General features: G+C 44.2%; 1 protein-coding gene and 1 pseudogene across 6 annotated transcripts in view; both read left to right on the plus strand.

The window, feature by feature from the left end:
- Positions 1-3,480: 3,480 nt before the first annotated feature.
- On the plus strand, positions 3,481-3,994 carry LOC105705188 (cytochrome c oxidase subunit 4 isoform 1, mitochondrial-like; annotated as a pseudogene).
- Positions 3,995-7,594: 3,600 nt separating this feature from the next.
- Positions 7,595-27,635, plus strand: part of RAD52 (RAD52 homolog, DNA repair protein) — a 46,611-nt gene continuing 26,570 nt past the window's right edge. Inside the window, exons 1-3 of one of the 6 annotated variants that reach the window (XM_012434954.3) lie at positions 10,432-11,415; positions 15,642-15,684; positions 26,235-26,336. In XM_012434954.3, coding sequence (XP_012290377.1) covers positions 26,253-26,336 — 84 coding nt within the window. In that variant the 5' untranslated portion in view covers positions 10,432-11,415; positions 15,642-15,684; positions 26,235-26,252. Of the gene's footprint in view, positions 7,758-10,426; positions 11,416-12,954; positions 13,512-15,641; positions 15,685-26,234; positions 26,337-27,635 lie in introns of those variants that run through there. The other 5 variants (XM_064377607.1, XM_012434952.3, XM_064377610.1 and 2 more) reach the window with 5 other exon arrangements.

The following is a 27,635-nucleotide window of genomic DNA, read 5'->3' on the forward strand; positions in this document are numbered from 1 at the left end:
CGTCTCTACTAAAAATTAGCTGGGCATGGTGGTGGGCGTCTATAATCCCAGCTACTCGAGAGGCTGAGGCAGGAGAATTGTTAGAACCCAGGAGACGGAGGTTGCAGTGAGCCAAGATCGCACCATTGCACTCCAGCCTGGGCGACAGAGAGCGACTCTGTCAAAAAAAAAAAAAAAAAAAAAAAAAATCAAGGTCTAGGCCAAGCATGGTGGCTCACACCTGTAATCCCAACACTTTGGTAGGCTGAGGTGGGTGGATCATGAGGTCAAGAAATGGAGACCATCCTGGCCATCTCTATTAAAAATACAAAAATTATCTGGGCATGGTGGTGCGGGCCTGTAGTCCCAGCTACTTGGGAGACTGAGGCAGGAGAATTACTTGAACCTGGGAGGTGGAGACTGGAGTGAGGCGAGATCATGCCACTACACTCCAGCCTGCGAAAGAGTGAGACTCCATCTCAAAAAAACAAACAAACAAACAAAAAAAAACCTTTTCCCAGGGAGTAGATTAATTAGAAAAATATGTTTGCATTGAAGTAGGGTAGTTCTGATCCCAGCTGGCTCCATCACAGAAGCAGTGGTTTGGATATTCTGTCTCGGGTGGGCTCTGTGGAATGAAAATTATTGAAAAAATGTAATATGGAGATTTCCACTTGACAGCTGCTACTTTGAGTTTTGAAAGCCTCTTATTTTCTTGTTAAGAAATAGGCAGTGAAATATAGGAAATTAAGGGCTAATTGGGTGTACTGCCTTGGCTGAGACCCATGCCTCTGTATTAAATGTCTCCTAGTATGTCAGCTACTGCTATTCAAAAAATAGTAGTTAATTAATCATCTGTTAAGACTTTACTAGTTGAAGCAGGCATGGTAGCCCACACCTGTAATCCCAGGTACTCAGGATGCTGAAGTGAGAGGGTGCTTGAGGCTAAGAATCTGAGGCTGTAGTGGGCTATGATCATGCCATTGTACTCAAACCTGAGCAAGAGTGTGATACCATCTCAAAAACAAACAAACAAACAAAAAACTTTACTAGTCATAAGAAAGAAGAACAAAATGGCCAGGTGAGATGGCTCATGCCTATAACCCCAGCACTGTGGGAGGCCAAGGTGGGCAGATCACCTGAGGTCAGGAGTTGGAGACCAGCCTGGCCAACATGGTGAAACTCCATCTCTACTAAAAATACAAAAAAATTAGCTGCGAGTGGTGGTAAGTGCCTATAATCCCAGCTCCTCAGGAGGCTGAGGCAGGAAAATCACTTGAACCTGGGAGGTGGAAACTACAGTGAGTCGAGATCATGCCACTGCACTCCAACCTGGGCAACAAGAGCGAGACTCTGTCTCAAAAAAAGAAAAAGGAAAAGAAAATAAGCATTGGCTAGGTTGTGGAGAAATTAGAACCGTTGTGCACTGTTGGTTGGAATGTAAAATGGTGCAGATGCTAAGGAAATCAGTATGGTAGTTCTTCAAAAAATTAACAAACAGAATTACCATATGATCCAGCAATCCCACTTCTGAGTGTATGTCTGAAAGAACTGACATCAGGATATGGAAGAGATATCTGCACTTCCATGTTCACTATAGCCAAGATATGGAAACAACCTAAATGTCCATTGACAGATGAATGGATAAAGAAAATGTGGTACATGAATACAACAGAATATTATTCAGCCTTAAAAAAGAAAGAAATCCCTGCCATATGTTTCAACAGGGGTGAACTTGGAAGACTCTATGCTAAGTGAAAGAAGCCAGGAGCAGAAGGACAAATATTCATGATTCCACTAATATCAGGAATCTAAAATAGTCAAATTCATAAAAACAGAGAGTAGGCCAGGTGTGGTGGCTCATGCCTGTATTCCCATCCTTTTGGGAGGCAGAGGCGGGCAGATCACGAGGTTAGGAGTTCGAGACCAGCTTGACCAACATGATAAAACCTTGTTTCTACTAAAAATACTAAAATTATCTGGGCATGGTGGTGCGCACTGTAATACCAGCTACTTGGGTTCAAGCGATTCACGATTCTCCTGCTTCAGCCTTTCAAGTAGCTGGGACTACAGGAATGCACCCCATGCCCAGCTAATTTTTGTATTTTTAATAGAGACGGGGTTTCACCATGTTGGCCAGGATGGTCTCGATCTCTTGACCTTGTGATCTGCCCACCTTGGCCTCCCAAAGTGCTGAGAATACAGGCATGAGCCACTGTGCCCAGCCTATTATTGCTTTAATTGCATGGGTTTTGGAGGTCTTACCTAAAAAATTTGCCCAGACCAGTATCTGGTAGCATTTCTCTATTTTTTTTTTAAATTTTTTTTGCAGAGATGGGGTCTAGGGTTTCACTATGTTGTCCAGGCTGGTCTTGAGTTCCAGGCTTCAAGTGATCCTCCTACCTCAGCCTCCTAAACTGCTGGGATTACAGGTATAAGTCCTGACAAGATTTTTCTAAATATTAGATAATGTCATCTGCAAACCAGAGTAATCTGACTTCATTCTTTTCAATTTGGATGCCCTTTATTTCTTTCTCTTGCCTAATTGCTCTGGCTGGGACTTCTAGTACTATGTTAAATAAGAATAGTAAAATTAGGCATACTTGTCTTATTCATCTCAGAAGCAGTGGTTCTGAGTTGGCCAGGCACAGTGGCTCACGCCTGTAATCCCAGCACTTTGGGAGGCCAGGGAGGGTGGATCACCTGCAGTCAAGAAATTTGAGACCAGCCTGGCCAACATGGTGAAACCCCATCTCTACTAAAAATATACACAAAAAATTAGCTGGGCATGGTGGCAGGCACCTATAATCCCAGAAACCTGGGAGGCTGAGGCAGGAGAATCGCTTGAACCTGGGAAGCAGAGGTTGCAGTGAGTCAAGATCACACCATTGCTCTCCAGCCTGGGTGGCAAGAGCGAGACTCCATCTCAGGAAAAAAAAAAAAAAGAAAGAAAGAAAGAAAAAGGAAAAAAAGACAAATCTTAGTGGAAAGACTTTCAATATTTCCTATTCAGTATGATATTAGCCCTGAGTTTGTCATATACGGCCTTTGTCATGTTGAGGTATGTTCCTTCCATACCCAAGTTGTTTTTATCATAAGGAGATGTTGAATTTTATGCAATGCTTTTTCAGTACCTTTTTGACTAGGAATCTCACTCTATCGCCCAGGCTGGAGTGCTGGACTGGAGTACAATGGTGCAATCTCGGCTCACTGCAACCTGTGACTTCCGGGTTCAAGCAATTCTCCTGCCTCAGCCTCCTGAGTAGCTGGGATTACAGACGCCCACCATCACACCTGGATAAATTTTTTGTATTTTTAGTAGAGACAGGGTTTCACCATGTTGGCCAGGCTGGCCTCAAACTCCCGACCTCAGGTGATCCACCCACCTTGGCCTCCCAAAGTGCTGGGATTACAGATGTGAGCTACTGCGTCCAGCCTTTCAGCACCTTTTCAAATAAAAAAATCTGGTAGAGGGCAGTCACGGCAGGCAGTAGCAGCAGAATGTTGGCTACCAGCATATTTAGCCTAGTTGGCAAGCGAGCAATTTCCACCTCAGTGTGTGTACGAGCACACAGAAGTGTGAAGCTCAAAGAGTGAAGACTATTTGCTCCCAGCTTACGTGGACTGGCGTGACTATCCCTTGCCGGATGTGGCCCATATCAAGCACCTGTCTGCCAGCCAGAAGGCCTTGAAGAAGAAAGAGAAGGCCTCCTGGGGGCAGCCTCTCCATGGATGAGAAAGTCGAGCTGTAACATATTCAGTTCAAGGAGAGCTTTGCTGAGATGAACAGGGGCATGAACGAGTGGAAGACGGTTGTGGGTGCTGCTATGTTCTTCATTGGCTTCATGGCACTCATTATCATCTGGGAGAAGCTCTATGTGTATGGCCCCATCCTGCACACCTTTGACAAAGAGTGGGTGGCCATGCAGACCAAGAAGATGCTAGACATGAAGGTGAAACCATCCAGGGCTTCACCGCCAAGTGGGACTATGACAAGAATGAGTGGAAGAAGTGAGAGATGCTATCCTGCACCTGAGCCTGGCTCTGTCACCTCCATGCGACTCCATGCCTATGTACTGGAAACCTGTTATGCCAAATGGTACTGCTGCTAATAAATGACCAGTTTCCCTGAAAAATAAAAAACAGAAAAGATATTTAAAAATCCAACAACATTCCTCAAGGAACTAGAAAAGCAACAAAAAGCCAAACCCAAAATTAGGAGGAAAGAAATAATAAAGATCAGCATAGTGGCCAGGCGTGGTGGTTCACGCCTGTAATCCCAGCACTTTGGGAGGCCAAGGCGGGTGGGTCACCTGAGGTCGGGAGTTCAAGACCAGCCTGACCAATATGGTGAAACCTGGTCTCTACTAAAAATACAAAAATTAGTTAGGATATGGTGGTGAGCACTTGTAATCTCAGCTACTCAGGAGGCTGAGGTGGGAGAATCACTTGAACCCGGGAGGCAGAGGCTGCAGTGAGCTGAGATTGCACCACTGCACTCTAGACTGGGCAACAGACCCTGTCTCAAAAAAAAAAAAAAAAAAAAAATTAAGATTAGTGCCGAAAGCTGGGTGTGATGGTTCACGCTTCTAATCTCAGCACTTTGAGAGGCTGAGGCAGGCAGATCACTTGAGGTCAGGAGTTTGAAACCAGTTTGGCCAAAATGGTGAAACCCCATCTCTACTAAAAATACCAAAAGTTAGCTGGACATGGTGGTGGGCACCGTAATCCCAGCTACTCAGTAGGCTGAGCAGGAGAATTCCTTGAACCCAGAAGGTGGAGGTTGCAGTGAGCTGAGATTATGCCACTGCACTCCAGCCTGGGCGACGAGAGACTCCATCTCAAAAAATAAATTAAAAAAAAAAAAATCCTGAGATATTTAATCAGCTTTAGAAAAAAAAGAAAAATTTAAAAAAACCCACTACTAAACAATACAAAAGGTCAATAAAACAAAAAGTTGTTTTTTAAAAAGATAAAAATTGAAAAATCTCTACAAGAAGAAAAAAGTTAGGTTACTATTACTAAAAAAAGAAAAAAAAAGAAAAAGAGAGAGAAAACCCAAATAAATAAAATCAGAGACAAATTACACTGATATCAGAGAATACAAAAGATCATTACAGACTACTATGAACATCTATGTGCCAAGAAATTGGAAAGCCTGGAAGAAATGGATAAATTCCTGGATATATACAATCTACCAAAATCAAACCATAAAGAAATAGAAAACCAGAATACCCTGTTGCTTGGTCATCTGAAAAAAGAAAAAGAATACCAGAACAGATCAATAACAAGTAACAAGATGGAAGCTGTGATAAAAAGTCTCCTATCAAAGAAAAGTCCAGGACTTGATGGATTCACTGCTGAATTCTACTAAACATTTAAAGAAGAATTAATACCAAGTCTATTCAAACTATTTATTTCAAAAAATTGAAGTGGAGAGAATACTTCCAAACTTATTCTGTGAGGCCAATATTAGCCCAATACCAAAACCAGACAAGGATACAACAATATCCCTCATGAACAGAGATACAAAAATTTTCAAAAAAAAAATCAGCAAATCAAATTCAACAACACACTGATAAAATGAAAAAGTAAAAGTAAATTTAGAAATACAGATTCTAACAAAAAAAAAAAAAATGAAAGAAAGAAATTATTGCCCACACTTTCTCAGAAAGTTACAGAATAAGGTCTCCATCAAAATGTAAAAGGAAATCAAGAAAGAGGAAGGTGCAGGATTTAGGAAACAGGATCCGACACAGAAGAAAGGTCAATGAAATTCCCGGGATGAGAAGTACAAATCTTGGGAAGGTAGAATTCGTCAGGCTAGAAGACCATCAGTCCAAAGTAGAGAGGATGAAGAGCTCCAGGTGGAATAGCTACATTGAGAAGTTCTAGATCATAAGAGGTAGAGGAAGTATCTTAAATGGAAATATCTAGAATTAAAAATTAAAAAAAGTGTAATATTCTCTTCCCATACAAAGTATCAGGTTTCATAAAAAGCATCAGGAATTAGAATGGCATTGGACTTCCCCAGTGCAGCAATCGAAGCTAAAACACACTAAAGCACACACATTCAAAATTCATTAAGAATGTGCTCATGTAATGTTTGTGTAAAATATTTCAATTTCCTAATTTAATGGGTGAAATGATATATTTGTTTTAATATATACATTTTTTACTTTTATTGAAGTTAAACCTTTTTTCATATTTATTGTATTTCTCCTTTTGTGAAATATTCACTCGTTTCATCTATTTTTCTTTGAAGTCAACTTTTAATATATGAACTCCCTTACCATATGTGGTAATAATATTTACCTTTTTTCTTGTTTAAAGTTTTGTTAGTCTGGGTGACAAAGCATGAACCTGTCTCCACAAAAAAATTTAAAAAATTAGCTGGGCACAGTGGCATGTGCCTGTAGTTCCAGCTACTTATGAGGCTGAGGCAAGAGGATCCCTTGAGCCCAGAAGTTCAAAGTTGCAGTGAGCTATGATCATGCCACTGTACTGCAGCCTGGACAACAGAGTGAGACCCTATCTAAAAAAATTTTTTTTAACAAGTTTAAAAAGTTTTATGTAGGTACTTACATTTATCCATTTACTTTATGATTTATTGCTCAACTTTTATACTTAGAAGGCCCTTTTATATATACATATATATATATATTTCCAACCCCCCGCCCCTCGGCCCGACAGACGGAGTCTTGCTCTGTCACCTAGGCTGGACTGCAGTGGCGCCATCTTGGCTCACTGCAACCTCTGACTCTCGGATTCAAGCAATTCTCGTGCCTCAGCCTCCAGAGGAGCTAGGACTACAGGCGCATATCACCACACCTGGCTAATTTTACTTTTTTGAGACCGAGTCTCGTTCTGTCGCCAGGCTGGAGTGCAGTGGCACGATCTCAGCTCACTGCAATCTCTGCCTCCCGGGTTCAAGCGATTCTCTTGCCTCAGCCTCCCAAGTAGCTGGCCACCATGACCAGCTAATTTTTGTATTTTTAGTAGAGAAGGGGTTTCACTATATTGGCCAGGATGGTCTCGATCTGTTGACCTCGTGATCCGCCCGCCTCGGCTTCCCAAAGTGCTGGGATTACAGGCGTGAGCCACCATGCTCGGCACCAGGGGACACTCTAGAGAGGATCTCGTCGCCCAGCACTTCTCCATTTCCCTGCAGTCGTCGCTAACCTAAGGCGCCATCCGGTGACGACTGGATGTGGGCGGCGGTGGTGAGGGGCCTGGAAAACCACCACGTCCACTCTGCCTCGGCCCGGGAGGAATCTGGGAAGGGCTCTGACAACCATTCTTCCTAAGATTTTTCCAACTGTGCGTGGGTGGGCCCCGCATCCTAATGGGCACTGGGCTTCTGAAGTGTGCACCACACGGGCCGAACGAGCCCCTGAAGCCGCCGCGCCCACCACGGGGCAGCAGAGATCCGGAGCCCGCGGACCGACGGACGCTGGAGGGAAGTGGGAGACTTACGGTGCGCAGGGAAGGGGCGGAGCGAGCGGCTCAGCACGGAGACGTCAGCACCACGCCTCCAGCTTACTTTACGGCTGCCGCAGGCAGCTTTGCGGCTCGTTTCCTCTCGGACTTGATTTACGTTTCCTCCTCCGTTCTGTTTTATCTTCCCCTCCGGCACTGGTCGTGGGTTCGGACCTTCTTCCCAGGGATCCTCGTACACCCTTCCCATTCTCCTCCGCGCGGCTTCCACCTAAGTTCTCTTCCTATTGTCCGTAGCCTATATCGAGCTCCCTGCGTGCACTGCGCGCTGCCCGAGGCGCGTAAGTGGGGAGGAGAGCGGCTTCCCCCCGGGTGGTTCCGGCTGTGGGTGTGGAGCGTGGGACGGCTCGCCTTCCGAGTCGAGCACCTGGGGCTGCGGTGGAGCTGATCTCTGAGGTCTCAGCGTAGAGATGCTGAGTCCAGAGGCCTGTTCTAGTGCAGTGTAGGGCTAAGTATCGGGGCTTCCCGAGAGATGGGTAGGAAGGCAGGGTACAGGAAACTTGCACCAACGTGCCGGGACCCCACCGCGGTGCGGACACGGCTGTCCGTGGTGGCGTCTCCCTGGAGATGCTGCTTGTAGACAGGCGTGGGGAGTCTGCAGTTTGTGGTAATAGCTAAACGGAGTTGAGTTCCAGGGAGCGGGGAACGCTGGGAATAAATGATCTAAAAGGAATTTGACGCCAGGCGTGGTGGCTGCATGCTCCCAGATTCCCGGGAGGTCAAGCCTGCAGTGAGCCGAGATCGCACCCGTACCACTGCACACCATCCTCAGCGACTGAGCGAGACGCTGTCTCGGCAAAAAAAAAGAAAAAGAATTTGACGCTCAGTTTAGCTGAGTTTTGAGCCTTGCTATAAAATTGAGATACAGGCTGGGCGCGGTGGCTCACACCTGTAATCCTAGAACTCTTGAGAGGCCGAGGCGGGAGGATAGCTTGCGACCAGGAGTTCTAGGTCAGCTTGGCCAACATAGTGAAACCTAGTCTCCACTAAAAATACAAAAGTTAGGCAGACGTGGTGGTGGGCACCTGTAATCTCCGCTACTTGGGAGGCAGAGGCATGAGAATCGCCTGAACCCGGGAGTCAAGGGTTACAGTGAGCTGAGATCGTGCCACTGCACTCCAGCCTGGGCGACAGAGCGAGACTCCATCTCAAAAAAAAAAAAAAAAAAAAATTGAGATATAATTCACATACAATTAAACTCTCCCCCCGCCCCCCCCCCTTTTTTTTTAAATGGAAGCAGAGTCTCCCTCTGTTGCCCAGGCTGGCATACAGTGGCGCCATCTCGGCCTACTGCAACCTTGACTCCCCGGTTCAAGCGATTCTTTTGCTGGGATTACAGGCACGCGCCACCACACCCAGCTATCTTTTGTATTTTACACCATTTTGGCTAGGCTGGTCTCACTTTTGTCCTTCGGCCTCGCCCTTCCAAAGTGCCGGGATTACACGTGTCAGCCACCATGCCCGGTCTAAATTCATCCTTTTAAAGTGTGCAATTCAGTGGTTTTTTTTAGCATATTCACAATGTTGTGCAACCACCACCATTACCTAATTCCAGAACATTTTTATCCCCAAAAGAAACCCTGAAACCCATCAGCAGATACCCATTATTTCCTCCTACTACCAGCAGCATTAATATACTTCTATGAATTTGCCCATTCTCAATACTGTATCATAATATTTGTTCTTTTGTATTTAATTTATTTCACTTAATATTTCAAAGCTCATGTGTGTTGTATGTAGCATGTATCAACTTCATTTTTTTTAACTGAATTATTTATTGTGTGGATATACCGCATTTTGTTTCTCCATTACTTGATGGCTATTGATGGCTTTCTAGGTTTTTACATCTATTCCTCCACAGAACTCGCAGTCTGGGGCAGACATTTAAAACTTAAGGTTTTGAAAACTAGCATTTAACTCTTGGGTTGGATCAGGTAATTCAGTGGCCTCACGTCTTGTATCCTTTAGGGGAGGTTTTTTTCTTTTTTTTTTTTTGGGATAAGGAATTTCGCTCTTGTTGCCCAGGCTGGAGCGCAATGGCATGATCTTGGCTCATTGTAACCTCTGCCTCCTGGTTTCAAGTGATTCTCCTATCTCAGCCTCCTGAGTAGCTGGGATTATAGGCGCCCACCACTATGCCCGGCTAATTTTTTGTATTTTTAGTAGAGACGGGGTTTCACCGTGTTGGCCAGTCTGGTCTTGAACTCCTGACCTCAGGTGATGAGCCCACCTTGGCCACCCAAAGTGCTGGGAATACAGGCGTGAGCCACTGCCCCTAGCCCGGAGTTTGTTTTTTACAGTCTTCTATTCAGTTCAACACTTATCAGACCATTAATTATAGTGTTAACAAGCAGAGCCGTGTTTGTGTGCAGGTCTCAGGGAGGCAGAAATCATCAGAGGTTGCTGTTGTGTAATGTATACCAAAACATGTTATCTTGTAATATAAACTGGGTGTAGTTGGAGATGAGTGTATGAAAAATGTAACTGAGCTAGCTGTGGGAGATAGTTGTGATAAATTTTGAGTTGCCCACTGTATGCTTTCCCAGCTGCAGTCAAATAAGGTGACACTCTGGCTGGGCGCAGTGGCTCACACCTGTAATCCCAGCACTTTGGGAGGCCAAGGCGGGCGGATCACGAAGTCAGGAGTTCAAGACCAGCCTGGATAATATGGTGAAACCCTGTCTCTACTAAAAATACAAAAATAGCCAGGCGTGCTGGTGGGCTCCTATAGATCCAGCTATTTGGGAGGCTGAGGCAGGAGAATTGCTTGAACCCAGGAGGCAGAGGTTGCAGTGAGCCGAGATTGTGCCACTGCACTCCAGCCTGGGTGATGAAGCAAGACTCTGTCTCCAAAAAAAAAAAAAAAGGTGACACTCTGCCTTCCTGTTTCAGCTCTAAAACTGTTCATAAGTGTCCTTTTGCCTGTATACGTAGTGCCATTTTTTTTTTTTTTTTGCATTTTTGTACTTTTGGTGATTTTGCTGTTTAAAATGGCCTCCAAGAGTAGAAGTGCTGTCTAGCATTCGCAAGTTGAAGGCTGTGATGTATCTTATAGAGAAAAGATAAGCTTTTAGATAAGCTTTGTTCAGGCATCACTTTTGTTGTTGGCTTGAGTTCAGTGTTAATACATCAACAATATATATTAAATAAAATATCTTTAAACAGAAGCACATACAAAACAAGGTTATTTATTGACCTGTTGAGTAACCCTGTATTTCCCCAGTATTTGCTAGTTCAGTGTTCATGGTGGCTTTACTAGGACATAACTACCTTGAATAATGAGAATTGACTGTCTCAGCAATGGTTAAGGGGCAGAAAGCATAGTGGATATTTTTCCATCTCTTCAGCTTTTAACATTTCTTCACTCAAGGCACTCGTTTCTAATACTAAACTGGCAGTTGTGATGTGGAGAAAAACTATAATAAGGCTAAAATGCTCTTCACACTATGTGCTGGGTGGAGACCATGCTGAGTATGGGGGATTCAGTGGTTAGTGTACAGCCCCACTGTTCTCTAATGGCTGAGTGTGGGAATGGGGAGAAATGATCATATTGTGATAGACTTAATCCTGTGTTCCCACAGATTTTAAGACATACTTCATGCTGGGCGCAGTGGCTCATGCCTGTAATCCCAGCACTTTGGGAGGCTGAGGCGAGCAGAACACCTGAGGTCAGGAGTTTGAGACCAGCCTGGCCAATATGGCAAAACCCGGTCTCTACTAAAAATACAAAAAAATTAGCTGGATATGGTCATGCACGCCTGTAGTTCCAACTACTTGGGAGGCTGAGGCAGGAGAATCACTTGAACCTGGGAGGCGGAGGTTACAGTGAGCCAAGATTATACCACTGCACTCCAGCCTGGGCAACAGAGCAAGACTCTTATCTGCAAAAAGGAAAAAGGACGTACTTCAGAGTGTGGTGAGCTGGATAAGGCTTTAGAGGTAAGAACTTTTTGAGATTTCTTTCTTTTCATTAACGAGTTTTTTCTACTTTTTTTTTTTTTAATGAAACGGAGTCTCCCTCTTGTTCAGGCTGGAGTGCAGTGGAGCGATCTCGTCTCACTGCAGCGTTCGCCTCCCTCAGCCTCCTGAGTAGTTGGGATTATAGGCACCCATCAGCATGCCCAGCTAATTTTTGTATCTTTAGTAGAGATTAGGTTTCACCCTGTTAGCCAGGTTGGTCTTGAACTCCTGACCTCAGGTGATCTGCCTGCCTCAGCCTCCCAAAGTGCTGAGATTACAGGCGTGAGTCACCGTGCCCAAGCCATTTTTTTCTACTTTTGCTAATTCTTTTTAATGTATCATGAACATTACAGCACTGTCTACATAAATGAAAATAAAAGAGGCCGAGCTCGATGGCTCATGCCTGTAATCCCAAGTGCTTTGGGAGGCCGAGGTGGGCGGATCGTGAGGTCAGAAGATGGAGACCTTCCTGGCTAACACGATGAAACTCCGTCTCTACTAAAAATACAAAAAAAAAATTAGCTGGGCATGGTGGTGGGTGCCTGTAGTCTCAGCCACTCGGGAGGCTGAGGCAGGAGAATCACTTGAACCTGGGAGGCAGAGGTTGCAGTGAGCCGAGATTGCGCCTGGGTGTTGGAGCGAGACTTTGTCTCAAAAAAAAAAAAGAAACTTGCTCCAGTCTTGTTCATCAAGCCGTTCTTGACCTTCACAGTCAGAATCTCACCCATCACTGAATCTTGTCAAGTCCCCCTCTTGTACTGTATATCCAGAGTCCACCTGACTCATTCTTTAGCCCTCCACATATAGTAAGAAATGCTTTTGTGAGCCGAGATTGTGCCGTTACACTCCAGCTTGGGCAACAGCGTGAGGCTCTGTCTCAAAGAAAAAAAAAAAGAAAGAAATATTTTTAGGTGATAAGGAAATGGAGAAGAATAAAACATCTTTACCAGTCTACCTTTTTAATATCTAGATTTCAGGATTTCTTGCCATAGCCACTATTCTAGTCTAGGCTCTTCCTCCTGCCCCCTGAGGTTTTCTTTAATCATGTTTTTATTTCTTCTGGGAAAATGCCTATCAGAATTTTGGGATCCTATGACAGATGTATATTTAATTTCTTTCTTTCTTTTTTGAGGCAGGGTCTTGCTCTGTTGCCCAGGCTGGAGTGCGGTGGGGTGATCATGGCTCATTGCAGCCTTGGCCTCCTCCTCACCCCTGCTCAAGTGATCCTCCCACCTCACCTTCCTGAGTAGCTGGGACTACAGGCATGCTGCACCATGCTCGACTAATGTTTTATTTTTTGTAGAGATGAGGCTTATAGATACAGCCATGTTCCCTAGGCTTGTCTTGAACTCCTGAGCCTCAAGCGATCCTTCCACTCCAGCCTCCTTAAGTGTTGGGATTACGGGCGTGAGCCACTGCTCCTGGCTTTTCCTGTCCCATCCTGTCCCGTCCTGTCCTGTCCTGTCCTTCCCTTTTCTTTTTTTTTTTTTGAGAGGAAAATAGGGAGGAGGAAAAAGGAAGAGAAAGAGAGAGACAGAATGGGGAGGAGGGAGAAGGAAAAGAAAGGGAGAGAGAATGGGAGTATTGATTTCTTGCCCAGGCTAGAATGCAATTTAGTAATGGGTATTGAAAACCTCTTTTATACTGATAATTATACTTAATGATGTAGTCAGGAAGGAATAAGGGAAGAAGATAACAAACAAACAGCCAACCAATATTTAATTTAAACCTATGAAATGCTATGCGATTACTGAGGAGTGATTTACTTCCAATTATATAGTCACCTTTGGAATAGGTGTGAGGTGGTAATGTATGTTTTGTGTATTTGAAGTGGAGAGATCTATAAATGTTTATTAAGTTTACTTGTTCCGGGTCTGAGTTCAAGTTCTGAATATCCTTGTTAATTTTCTATCTCGTTGAGGCGCATGCCACCACGCCCAGCTAATTTTTGTATTTTTAGTAGAAACAGGGTTTCACCATGTTGGCCAGGCTGGTCTTGAACTCCTGATATGATCCACCCACCTCAGCCTCCCAAAGTGCTGAGATTACAGGAGTGAGCCAGTTGCGCCCAGCCTGTAAGTGTTATAGTTTAAGTTTTATGTTTAGACCTATCATCTATCTCTAGTTTATGTGAATGGTGTGAGATATAATTAAATTTTTTTTCATATAGATATTTAGTCATTCCAGCACCATTTGTTGAAAATGCTATTGTATTGCATTTTCAAAATTAAGATGACTGTACAAATGGTGATTGATTTCTGTGCTCCCTTTTCTGTTCCATTGTTCAATCTTTATGTTAGTACCACACTTTTAATTACTGTAGCTTTTTAGTAAGTCTCGAAGTCATGTAGTTGTAGGTCCTCTGATTTGGTTGTTGTTTTTCAAGATTGATGTGAATATTCTAGATCCTCTGCATTTCCATATAAATATTATAATTATCTTACCAGTTTCCACAGAAAAGTCTGGTAAAATTGTGATTGGGATTGCATTGATCTATGGATCAATTTGGAAAGAAATGACACCTAAACTGTATTGAGTCTCAAATATATGAACTTGGTGCACCTTCCTTCTTATTTTAGGCCTTTTAAAATATCTTTTTAGGCCAGGCGTGGTGGCTTAAGCCTGTAATTCCAGCACTTTGGGAGGCTAAGGTGGGCAGATCACCTGAGGTCAGGAGTTCGAGACTAGCCTGACCAACACGGTGAAACCCTGTCTCTGCTAAAAAATACAAAAATTAGCCAAATTTTCTCGTTTTTTAGCAGTTTGCCTGTGGTGTTTCTAGTTGTCCTTTTATTTGTATTTATCCTGCTTGAGATTTGCAGAGCTTCTTAAATCTGCAAATTTATGTCTATCAGCCAATTTGGGAAATTTGGAGCTATTATTTTTGTAGGTCAAGCTGGTCTCCGAACTCCCGACCTCAGGTGATCTGTCTGCCTCAGCCTCCCAAAGTGCTGGGATTACAAACGTGAGCCACTGTGCCCAGGACTGAAGCTATTACTTTAAAAAATATTTCTTCTGGGCCGGGCGTGGTGGCTCACGCCTGTAATCCCAGCACTTTGGGAGGTCGAGGTGGGTGGATCACAAGGTCAAGAGATCGAGACCATCCTGGTCAACATGGTGAAACCCCGTCTCTACTAAAAACACAAAAAATTAGCTGGGCATGATGGCGCATCCCTGTAATCCTAGTTACTCAGGAGGCTGAGGCAGGAGAATTGCCTGAACCCAGGAGGCGGAGGTTGCGGTGAGCCGAGATCGTGCCATTGTACTCCAGCCTGGGTAACAAGAGGGAAACTCCGTCTCAAAAAAAAAAAAAAAAATTTCTTCTGTTCAATTCTCTTTCACTTCTTCTGGGACTTCAATTACATGCGTGTTAGACATTTTGATATTAGCCCACAGGATCCTGAGGTTCATTGATTCTTTTCAATCTTTTTCTAAGTTTGCATTTGTGAGCAGGGGTGATAAATCATTCAGGATGATTTTTGAGATTCCTAGTTCAAGAGTAGTTCCTATTCTTTTGTAGGTGTAGTAAAGTATGGTTTCTAATTCTACTAGAAGGCTTTTTTGGGGTGGTAGGGGAGATAGTTATATGTCCTTTGGCTTTTAAATTTTCTTTTATCTTTCACAGCACAGTTTTCAGAGGATACCCTTTCTTTTTTCTTTTTTTTTTGAGATGGAATCTCACTCTGTCACCAGGCTGGAGTGATCTCAGGTTACTGCAACCTCCGCCTCCCCAGTTCAAGCGATTTTCTTGCCTTAGCCTCCTGAGTAGCTGGGACTACAGGTGCATACCACCACGCCCAGCTAATTTTTGTATTTTTGGTAGAGACAGGGTATTACCATGTTGGCCAGGATGGTCTTGATTTCTTGACCTTGTGATCTGCCTGCTTCAGGCTCCCAAAGTGCTGGGATTACAGGTGTGAGGCACCACGCCTGGCCAACAGAGGGTACCTTTTCATTTCTTTTCTCCTTCTCCCCAGAAAGCTTGCCTTCTCAAGACTGCCTCATCAAGTTCTGCATGTATTAATGTGTCTCTCCCCAGCCCTTTCTTCCTCTCGCGATTTAACAGAATTATTTGTCAGCATTTGCATACCGTGAGTTTTCTTTTTCAGGGAGATATTTTAGTTCTGTCTCAGGCTCTCCATTCTTCTCTTCTCTCTTCTTTGCATCTCTCTTCCTATCTGGATCCCTCTTTGCTGTTCTTAAAGAGCTGGACGAGAGGTTGAGAAACATCTCCACCAGTACTTCCAGGTAATTCGAAGCTTGTAGTATTTTTAGTCTTCTAAGTATGTTGAAGATAGGAGATGTTGGTGATTTTCTTTGTTCCACCTGTTGGTTGGTCTGTATCGTTTTTGGAGGATATGTTGGGATATTTGGATTTATGTAGCTGCCATAACCTTGGCTATGCAGATAGTCTTTCTTAACATTTTATTCTGAAAGCTATGAAGCCTTTGGACAAATTTTACAATGGGCTGGGTGCAATGACTCACATCTGTAATCCCAGTGCTTTGGGAATCCGGGGCAGGAAAATTGCTTGAGCCCAGGAGCTCGAGACCAACCTGGGCAACATAGTGAGACCCCTGTCCCTACAAAAGAAAATGAGCCATGTGTGGTGGTGTACAACTGTAGTCCCAGCTACTCAGGAGGCTGAGATGGGAAGATCACCTGAGCCAAGGAATTTGAGGTTACAGTGAGTCATGATTGTCTCACTGCACTCCAGCCTGGGCAGCACAGCGAGACTGTCTCAAAAAAAAAAAAAAAAAAAGAAAATTTACAATCAAAGTCTGCATATCCTTCACCTAGGTTCATAAATTTGTTACTTTTGCTTTATCTCCTTGCCTTTTTCTTATTCCTTCTATACCCACACAACACACAGAAACACACTATTAGTTGAATGAATTGAGAGTAAGTTGCAGAAAACATGACACTTTACTCCAATACTGCATCATACACTGTCCTACATAACCATGATATACTTATCACACTAACCAGCTGTGGTGGTGTGTGCCTATAGTCCAAGCTACTTGGGATGCTGAGGCAGGAGGATTGCTTGAGGCCAGGAGGTTGCAGCTGCAGTCTCATATTCATTCCATCATCAGATTTCTCCCATTGTCCTAATAATAATCTTTATAGCTTTTCTTTATCCCTGATCCAAAATGTTATTGAAGATCACACAGTGCATTTAGTTGTCATGTCTCTTAAGTCTCTTTTTATTTATTTATTTATTTATTTATTGAGATGGAGTCTTGTCCTGTTACCCAGACTGGAGTGCAGTGGCACGATCTTGGCTCACTGCAACCTCTGCCTACTGGGTTCAGGTGATTCTCCTGTCTCAGCCTCCTGAATCGTTGGGAATACAGGTGTGTGCCACCACGCCCGGCTAATTTTTATGTTTTTAGTAGAGACAGGATTTTACCATGTTGGCTAGGCTGGTCTTGAACTCCTGAGCTCAGATGATCCACCTGCCTTGGCCTCCCAAAGTGCTGGGATTACAGGCATGTAATCCTAGCCTTAAGCCTCTTTTAATATAGAAAAGTTCACCAGCCCTTCTGTTTTGTTTTGTTTTTTTGAGAGACTGATGCTTTTGAAGAGTCCAGGCCAATTGCCTTGTAGATTTCAACTTGTTTGATTATCCTCATGATTAGATTGGCAGAAATACTACCTAAGTGATTTGACCTTCTTAGCCCATCCATCAGGAAGCACATGATATGACTACAATTGGTGACATTAAGTTTATTATTTAATGATTAAGGTGGTAGCTCCCAGGTTTGTACATTGTAAAGGTATCTTTTGCCACCCTCCTTTTTATTCTCAATTAGTTTATTTGGAGATTATTCCTTTACACTGTGGTAGAGGAAAGGGGAAGGGAGACAGGAGAGGGGAAGAAAGACAGGAAAGGAAAACTCGATAACAAAGGACGAGTTATCAAGCCTGTTGCCACTGGTAGCAACCCAACCTAATTCCACTGGGGAAGCTCATGGCTTGGTGGTATCCCACAGAGGGCTAAGAAATCTAGGGTGTTTCAACATCAGCTCCTGTCAGGTACCATTTGAGGGCTGCTGCCAGGGTGATTCAATTCTCTGGTGCTTACAGCTTGCCATAAACAGGTGCAAAGTAGTCTGGATACCAAAGAAAGCTCTCAGGTGACAAGATGCATATGTTGGCATTTGGAAGTCAGACCGGGGTGCACTATTGTGGTAAGAGCCGAAGGGATGATTAGTAGAGCATTCGTAGTGTCTGTTATATCTCAGTACCCTGGAACCTAGAGAACCTAGAGCTTGATGCAAGAACTTATGTGCTATTACTTTTTCAAGAAGGGTACTTTCAAGCAGAGGTAGGGGAAAGGTGAGTGAGGGGAGAAGGAGGATTAAATCCATTCAAAGGTGTGTTTTGAGGCCGGGCGCGGTGGCTCACGCCTGTAATCCCAGCACTTTGGGAGGCCGAGGCGGGTGGATCACGAGGTCAAGAGATCGAGACCATCCCGGTCAACATGGTGAAACCCCGTCTCTACTAAAAATACAAAAAATTAGCTGGGCATGGTGGCGCATGCCGTAATCCCAGCTACTCAGGAGGCTGAGGCAGGAGAATTGCCTGAACCCAGGAGGCGGAGGTTGCGGTGAGCCGAGATCGTGCCATTGCACTCCAGCCTGGGTAACAATAGCGAAACTCCGTCTCAAAAAAAAAAAAAGAAGAAAAGAAAAAAAAAAAGGTGCGTTTTGAAGTTGGCCCCCTTGGTGCAAGTACAGTTGGTTGCTGATCTCCTAAAGCTGTCTCACAGGAGGATGTATAAATAACTGCATTCCAGGGCAATCCATCTAAAAGAAGGAAGGATGGTCCCCTCAGCTTCTGTATCTCATTGGAAAAAGGTTTGCTTCATAGCACATTAATTCCCACAGACTTCTGGGTTATACATGTGTGGGCACCAGGTGGGTCCCATAGGCCTTTACACCTCAAAGGCAAGCGACAAGCCAAGGGTGGGAAGCAATAGGCATCCAGTATGAGCAGGAGGTAAGGGACCATGGGGTTGTGCCTGTGGGCAGTTGGTTATAACCCAGATGTATTTGATCAGCCCAGTGACAGCTGGGGTGGAAAAAGTGCCCAAGGGCCTCAAGGTCATACAAAAGAAAATTTCAGGTGCTGCGTAAGATATGCCTAATGCATTTGGATTCTACGTTTGTTTAACAAATATGCAGACATATAAAACACATAGACAAACACAGTCACATAGACAGAAAGACAGCAGCTATCTCTTGGTGAGATCCAGCTGAATTTTACTTCCATATTCTCTGATATGTGTTTTAAGCTTTCTACAATAAAGATATTTTAATTTTATAGTGGAGGCTGGGCATAGTGGCTTATGCCTTTAATCTCAGCATTTTGTTAGGCCAAGGCAGGAGGATTGCTTGAGCCCAGGAGCTCAAGACAAAGCTGGGCAACATAGTGAGACACTCATCTCTGAAAAAATTTTTTATTAATTAGGCAGGCATGATAGCACTCACCTGTAGTCCTATATTCTCAGGAGACTGAAGTGGGAGGATCACCTGAGCCCTGGAGGTCAAAGTTACAGTGAGCTATGATCACACCACTGCATTCCAGCCTTTACAGAACAAGACCCTATTGCTTAAAAAAAAAATGTTTTTTTTTTTTGAGATGGAGTCTTGCTCTGTCACCAGACTGGAGTGCAGTGGCACGATCTCGGCTCACTGCAACTTCTGCCTCCTGGGTTCAAGCGATTGCCCTGCCTCAGTTTCTTGAGTAGCTGGGACTACAGGTGTGTGCCACCAAGCCTGGCTAATTTTTTATGTTTTAATAGAGATGGGGTTTCACCATGTTGGCCAGGATGGTCTCATGACCTCTTGATCGCCTGCCTTGGCCTCCCAAAGTTCTGGGATTACAGGAGTGAGCCAACAGTGCCCAGCCTTTTTTTTTTTTTTAATTTGTGTAATTGGAAAACCATTGTAGACAGTGTTAGGAAGGAAGGCAGAACAGTAAGCATCTTTTTCAAAGTAAAAGAGCAAAAAAAGCAGAAAATATTTTGTGTTTACTTTATGGACAAAGATAAGATTGTCCTTCAATAAATGGCTGAATTTTTTTTTTTTTTTGAGAGGGACTCTGGCTCCATTGCCCAAGCTGGAATGCAGTGGTGTGATCTCAGGTCACTGCAACCTCGGCCTCCCAAGTAGCTGAGACTACAGGCATGCACCACCATGTCCAGCTAATTTTTGTATTTTTAGTAGAGATGGGGTTTCATCATGTTGGTCAGGCTGGTCTTGAACTCCTGACCTCAGGTGATCTGCCCGCCTCAGCCTCCCAAAGTGCTGGGATTATAGGAGTGAGCCACTGCACCTGACCTGGCTGTTTTAATTTATTTATAAAACTAGAACAAGTTACTCTTATATTTATATTATTATTATTATATTTGAGACAGAGTCTCATTCTATTGCCCAGGCTGGAGTGCAGTGGCATCTTGGCTTACTGTAACCTCCGCCTCCCGGGTTCAAGTAATTCTCCTGCCTCAGCCTCCCTAGTAGCTGGATTATAGGTGTGCATCACCACGCCCAGCTAATTTTTGTATTTTTAGTAGAGACAGGGTTTCGCCATGTTGACCAGGCTGGTCTGGAACTCCTGACCTCAGGTGATCCATCTGCTTTTGCCTCCCAAAGTGCTAGGATTATAGGCAGAAGCCACCATGCCTTGCCACAAGTTGCTCTTTAAATGTAAGAAGTGTTTGGACATGGTGGCACATGCCTGTAATCCCAGCACTTTGAGAGGCTGAGGAGGATGGATTACCTCAGGTCAGGAATTTGAGAGCACCTGGCCAACATAGTAAAACCCCATTTCTACTAAAAATACAAAAATTAGCCAGAGTTGGTGGTGGGCACCTGTAATCCCAGCTACTCGGGAGGCTGAGACAGGAGAATTGCTTGAACCTGGGAGGCGGAGGTTGCAGTGAGCTGAGATTACACCATTGCACTCCAGCCTGGGCAACAAGAGTAAAACTCCATCTCAAAAAAAAAAAAAGTTTTAAAACATACTTTGTATATGCTGCATTATGTATATCATTCACTTATTTATTTTTTCATGCCACTTATTCATTCATTTAATTAGTCAAGAGCTGTTACTCAGCAAATACTTCCCAAGGCCCTATTTATGAGCCAGGGTCTATGCTAGTCACTGATGATGCCAGGAAGAATCAGAATCTCCCACCTTCTTGGGGCCCATATTGGAGTAGGGGGAATGAGTTTTGGTAGACAGTACTTAGCAAATATTCAGATGCCCCCTTTGCAGCTTTGGGGCTATGTACATGACACGTTCTCATCAGTGTGTTGTTATCAGAAGTGGTAGTGTTACATAGGGTGGAGGCAGCTATGAACTGGTGTGACTCCAATTCTCTCTACCCCTGCAGTGTTGACCTTGGAGCCACATAGGCTACAAAGTGGACCCGTCCACCCTGCTGTGTCAAGTGTACTTTCCAGTGGCATTAAGTACATTCACAAAGTATGCCCTTTTATTTCTGACAACCCGATTGGTGCTTATGTGAGACTCTGTGAATGTCCTGTTTCCCACCAACCATTTAGTATTCACTAATGATCCTAGCTGGAAGCTATTATATCATTCTGATATAATAAACATAGGATGATCTTATTAATATTCCCTTTTTTAGATGAAGAAACCAAGGCACAGGCAGGTTAAGTAATTGCCCAATTTAAGAAACTTGCCTGGTGGAGCTGGATATTGAACCACATCTGACTAGAGTTCAAAGCATGCTTTATATGGGGGTTGGCTCACTGTGTTCTGTGGGCGAAATCTGCCTGTTTTGTAAACAAAGTTTGGGACACAACCATGGCCATTAACTTAGGTACTCTGTGGCTGCTTTCACTAAAATGCCAGAGTTGAGTACTTGTGACAGTGACTGTTGAGCCCAAGAAACTTAAGAATATTTACTGTCTGCTGTCTGGTCCTTGACAAAATAAGTTGGCTGACCTCTGCTTTGTAGAATAAGTATTTAAATCTTTGTTTCTACTAAAATAATACATGTGCATATTTAAACAGTGAAATACTGTAGTACTAGACATTTTACTTTGATAATAGAGGAGCTCCCTTCTGCACCATTGCCCACCCCAGCCTCACACCTCAGTTGGATTTATTACTTCTAACTCCCTTTTCTGGCATTTGCATCTACATTCTAAAACCCTTATTCACTATTTCTTGATTTAACAATTTTAGACACTTATTGACTAACCTAGTTTAGGCTACTATCCTACTTTTTTTTTGTTTTTTTGAGACGGAGTCTTGCTCTGGCACCCAGGCTGGAGTGCAGTGGTTTGATCTTGGCTCACTGCAACCTCTGATTCCCTGGTTCAAGTTATTCTCCTGCCTCAGCCTCCCAAGTAGCTGAGATTACGGGCATACACCACCATGCCCAGCTAATTTTTTTGTGTTTTTAGTAGAGACAGGGTTTCACCATGTTGGCCAGCTGGTCTCCAACTCCTGACCTCGTGATCCACTCACCTTGGCCTCCCAAAGTGCTGGGATTACAGGCATGAGCCACTGCTTGTGGACTTTCCTACTTTTTAATGATAGATTTAATGCTGAACTTATCATTCTTAGCTAAAGAGTAATGTTTTACGATTAGTTAAATAGTTTTCCAGGCCAGGCATAATGGCTCATGCCTGTAATCCCAGCAATTTGGCGTGCGCCACACCCAGCTAATTTTTTTTTTTTTTTTTTTTTTAGTAGAGATGGGGTTGCACCATGTTGGCTAGGCTGGTCTTGAACTCCAGACCTCACGATCTGCCTGCTTCAGCCTCCCAAAGTGCCGGGATTACAGGCATGAGTCACTGCGTCTGGCACTTTCTTTTTTTTATTTTATTTATTTATTTTTTTTAAGATGGGGTTTCACCATGTTGGTCAGGCTGGTTTTGAACTCCTGACCTCAGGTGATCCGCCCACCTTGGCCTCCAAAGTGCTTGGATTACAGGCGTGAGCCACCACGCCCGGCAAGCACTTTATTTTTCAAAGATGGGGTCTCACTCTGTCACCTACTAATGTTTTTTATTTTTTCTAGAGATGACATCTTGCCATGCTGCCGAGACTGGCAGAATTTGATCTCTTAAACATTGCATTGTACATAGTCCTCCTTATCCTTGGGGATATGTTCTTTTTTTTTTTTTTTTTTGAGACAGTCTAGTTCTGTTACCCTGGCTGGAGTGCAGTGGCACAATCTCACCGAAACCTCTGCCTCTCTTTGGGGATACGTTCTAAGATCCGCAGTGGATGCTTGAAATAGCAGATATGCCAAACCTTATATACACTGTGTTTTTTGAATCTGATAACTGAGAGGGCTACTAAGTGACCACATGGCAGTACTGTCTATAGTTTGGAGACGCTGGACAAAGGGATGATTCATGTCCCTGGCAGGCCAGAACAGGATAGTACGCGATTTCATCATGCTACTCAGAATGGCATGCAACTTAACACTTAATAACTTGTTTATTCCTGGAATTTTCCACTGGGAAATTTTGGACTGTGAACTGTGGGTAATGAAAACTGTGGATGAAGGAGGACTATTTCTTTTTCCACTTAACATTATGCCCAAAAGAGGGGGGACTATTGTAATGTCATGAAGAGCACCATGCTACTTGACAATCATGAATTCGTAGTTCTGCTATTTGCAATTAATCTGAAGATCTGTAATGTGCAAATTTGCTGAGGCACAACTGAAACTTTCGTTTGCATATAGGGGTATTCAGGCAGGGGCTTGGCCAGTTGTCTATGATTGCTCCGAGGGTAGGTGTGCTTTCTAATTGGACTTTATAAATTTGCATAGGCTTAGTCAAATGCATTGGCTCTTAAAGCACGCCTGGCTGTGCTCACCCCCAGAGTTTCTCATTCAGGAAGTCTGGGGTAGGGCCTGAGAATTTGCATTTTGAAAGGTTCACAGGTGACTGGGTGTGGTGGCTCACGCCTGTAATCCCAGCACTTTGGGAGGCGAAGAGAGCAGATTGCCTGATGTCAGGAGTTTGAGACCAGCATGGCCAACATGGTGAAACCCATCTCTACTAAAATACAAAATTTAGCTGTGCATGGTGGCATGCACCTGTAATCTCAGCTACTCAGGAGGCTGAAGCAGAAGAATCTCTTGAACCCAGGAGGTGGAGGTTGCATTGAGTTGAGATTATGCTACTGCACTGCAGCCTGGGTGACAAGAGCAAAACTCTGTCTCAAAAAATACGAAAAAAAAACACAGGTTCACAGGTGATTGGTGATGCTGCTGGTCCAGGATGTGAACTGGCTTACTGGCTTATTGCTCTATAGGGCCTTACTGAATGTTGGGGGTCTCCTGCTTTTCATTTGTTTAATTTTTTTTTTTTTTTTTTTGAGATAGAGACTTGCTCTGTTTCCCAGGCTGGAGTGTAGTGGTGTGATCTCAGCTTACTGCAACTTCTGCCTCCCAGGTTCAAATGACTGACCTGCCTCAGCCTCCTAAGCAGCTGGCTTTATAGGTGTGCACCACTACACCTGGCTAATTTTTGTATTTTTAGTAGAGACAGGGTTTCACTGCATTGGTCAGGCTGGTCTTGAACTCCTGACGTCGTGATCTGCCCGCCTCAGCCTCCCAAAGTGCTGGGATTACAGGCGTGAGCCATCGCTCCTGGTTCTCATTCATTTCATTTCTGTTAGTCTCCTCCTTCCAGCCATCTTGTTAGCTCCTGGAAAGCATTTCAGTGATTGTGGCTTCTTTTTTTTTTTTTGAGACGGAGTTTCGCTCTTGATACCCAGGCTGGAGTGCAATGGCGCGATCTCGGCTCACCGCAACCTCCGCCTCCTGGGTTCAGGCAATTCTCCTGCCTCAGCCTCCTGAGTAGCTGGGATTACAGGCACGCGCCACCATGCCCAGCTAATTTTTTTGTATTTTTAGTAGAGATGGGGTTTCACCATTTTGACCAGGATGGTCTCGATCTCTTGACCTCGTGATCCACCCGCCTCGGCCTCCCAAAGTGCTGGGATTACAGGCGTGAGCCACTGCGCCCGACCCGATTGTGGCTTCTATTTCTTTTTGACTCCACAGTAGTGATCAGGGTCATGCTGCCTATATAGTAGGGAGCAGTAAGTTGAGGTTTGTTGTTGTTGTTGTTTTTTTTTTGGGGGGCGGAGTCTCGCTCTGTCGTCCAGGCTGGAGTGCAGTGGTGCGATCTCAGCTCAGTGCAACCTCTGCCTCCTGGGTTCAAGTGATTCTCCTGCCTCAGCCTCCTGAGTAGCTGGGACTACAGGCATGTGCCACCACGCCCAGCTAATTTTTATAGTTTTAGTAGAGACAGGGTTTCACCATGTTGGCCAGGATGGTCTCGGTCTCTTGACTTCGTGATCCACCTGCTTCGGGCTCCCAGAGTGCTGGGATTACAGGTTTAAGCCACCATGCCTGGCAGGTTTTCTTTTTTTATTTTTGAGACGGAGTCTTGCTCTATCACCCAGACTGGAGTGCAGTGGTGCAATCTTGGATCACTGCAAACTCTGCCTCCTGGGTTCAAGCTATTCTCCCACCTCAGCCTCCAGAGTAGCTGGAATTACAGGTGTGCGCCACCACGCCCAGCTAATTTTTGTATTTTTATAGAGACGTGGTTTCACCATGTTGGTCAGGCTGGTCTCAAATTCCTGTCCTCAGGTGATCTGCTCGCCTCGGCCTCCTAAAGTGCTGGGATTACAGGCGTCAGCCACTGCCTCCAGCCGATAATTGTATTTTTCTCCTGGAGAAGCTGAATAAACTATGTGTTGTGTGCCTGCCTTTTTGGTTTTTTTTTTTTTTTGAGACAGTTTTGCTCTGTCACCCGGGCTGGAGTGCAGTGGGGTGATCATAGTTCATTGCAGCCTCAAACTCCTGAGCTCAAGCGATTCTCCCACCTTGGCTTCCTAAGTAGCATACCACTGTGCCTGGCTAATTTTTACATTTTTTGTATAGATATGGTTTTGCTGTTTAGGCTAGTCTCAAACTCCTGGGCTCAAGCAGTCCTTCTTCATTGGCCTCTTAGGGAGCTGGGATTATAGGTCTGAGCTACCGTGCCTGGCCATCACCCTTGAGATACAGCACATCATATTGGCACTCAAAATGTTTTGGATTTTGGAGCATTTTAATTTTGTATTTTGGGATTAGCAATGTTCAACCTATAGTAAAGTTGTTTTTTTTTGAGAAAGAGTCTCACTCTGTTGCCCAGGCTGGAGTGCAGTGGCACAATCTTGACTCACTGCAGCCTTTGTCTCCTGGATTCAAGCAGTTCTCTGCCTCAGCCTCCCAAGTAGCTGGGATTACAGGCGCCTGCCACCATGCCAGGCTAATTTTTGTATTTTTAGTAGAGACAGGGTTTCACCATGTTGGCCAGGCTGGTCTTGAACTCCTGACCTTGTGATCCACCCCCCTCGGCCTCTCAAAGTGCTGGGATTACAGGCGTGAGCCACTGTACCCCGCTTATAGTAAATTTTTTGCTTTCCCATAAAGAATATTTTTGTAATTTTGATTTCATAGTTACAAATGTAATATATTCTTATTGTAAAAGTCACCTTTAATAGCACCACCACAATAGCAAACATGTTTATAGAAAGTTAGAAGCAAACCTTAAAGGATCTTCAGCAGCTTGAGAGACCGTAGCTAACCACTGAAGAACTCTTCTAGATTGGAGCAGTGCTTAGAAGTTTATAAATAACTCATAGGATGTTGCATATGGATGCTTTATGTGATATTTCAGTAGAGACTCTTGCCTTTAAACATTCTTTGAGATTTTTAAAAAATTCTTTTATTTATATAGAGGTCAGCCAGAATCAAGATGTCTGGGACTGAGGAAGCAATTCTTGGAGGGCGTGACAGCCATCCTGCTGCTGGCGGCAGCTCGGCGTTATGCTTTGGGCAGGTAACTGTGGTTCCTTCATCCCTGGAAAGAATGCGGTTAAGTGAGTAAAGTTAGGGCAAGGCAGTTTGTAGAGCATCATAGTACATGTGTGAGCAGTACATAGTACATCTATATATAGTACACATGTGAGCTATTTGTTGTTACTCGTTCTTTAGATGCATTATTTGGGGGTCTTTTGTGATCTCTGGAGGGCATTTTGGAACATTAGCTATCAAAAGACTGATAGTACTGGGGATTAGATTTAGATTTAAATTTATTTTTTGAGTAGATAACATATTTATATGACATCAAATTCAAAATGAAACTGTGAAAAGTCCCCCTATTTTCAGTTGCTCCTGTCTGCATGCCACCCAGTTCTCTTTTTCTTTTTTTTTTGAGACTGTGTCTTGCTCTGTCACCCAGGCTGAAGTGCAGTGGCATGATCTTGGCTCACTGCAGCCTCCACCCCCTGGATTCAAGCAATTCTCCTGCCTCAGCCTCCCAAGTAGCTGGGATTACAGGCATGCACCACCATAGCTAATTTTTGTATTTTTAGTAGAGATGGGGTTTAACCAAGTTGGCCAGGCTGGTGTTGAACTCCTGACCTCAGGTGATCTACCCGTCTTGGCCTCCCAAAGTGCTGGGATTACAGGCATGAGCCACCGTGCCTGGCCTTAATTTGTTATATTTTTAGTAGATACTTGGTTTCACCATGTTGGCCAGGCTGGTCTTGAACTCATGATCTGCCCACCTTGGCCTCCCAAAGTGCTGGGATTACAGGCGCGAGCCATTGCGCCTGGCCCCAGTTGTCTTTCTTGGAGGCATGGAAAGTTACTGGGGGTCATATTACTTGTAGGGACATCGTGTGCATAGAAAAGAGATTCTTGCTTTGCCCACTCAAACTCCATCTTTGTCTTTACCAGAGGGTTGTTTGTGAGTGTTCATCTCATCCGATTAGGGCAAGGGGTACCCGACCCAAACCAGCAAGCAGTAGTGTGTTTCTGTTTGTGCAGGATGGGAAACCATTGCATTGGAGAAGGTGTCAGTCTCTGGAAAGGACAAATGGAAGCAAGGCTTCCTGTCCCCGTGCTCTTTCCATACGTGCTTCCTGTGCTGACGTCATTTACAGATCTGGAGGCAGGACATTTTAGTTTCCTAAGCTTCAGAAACATTTATAAGGATGTGGTCCTGGAACCCCTGGGGTTATAATAATGTGGTCCTGGAACCCCTGGGGTTTCTGAAGATCTTTCAGAGTCCAGGAGGTCAAACTTATCTTCATAATAATACTGTTGGCCTCTTTCACACTCATTGTCTCGTGAG

The sequence above is a fragment of the Aotus nancymaae genome, unplaced genomic scaffold (assembly GCF_030222135.1).
Source record: "Aotus nancymaae isolate 86718 unplaced genomic scaffold, 86718_ANA_hifiasm-v0.15.2.pri h1tg000016l, whole genome shotgun sequence".
Classification (NCBI taxonomy): Eukaryota; Metazoa; Chordata; class Mammalia; order Primates; family Aotidae; genus Aotus; species Aotus nancymaae.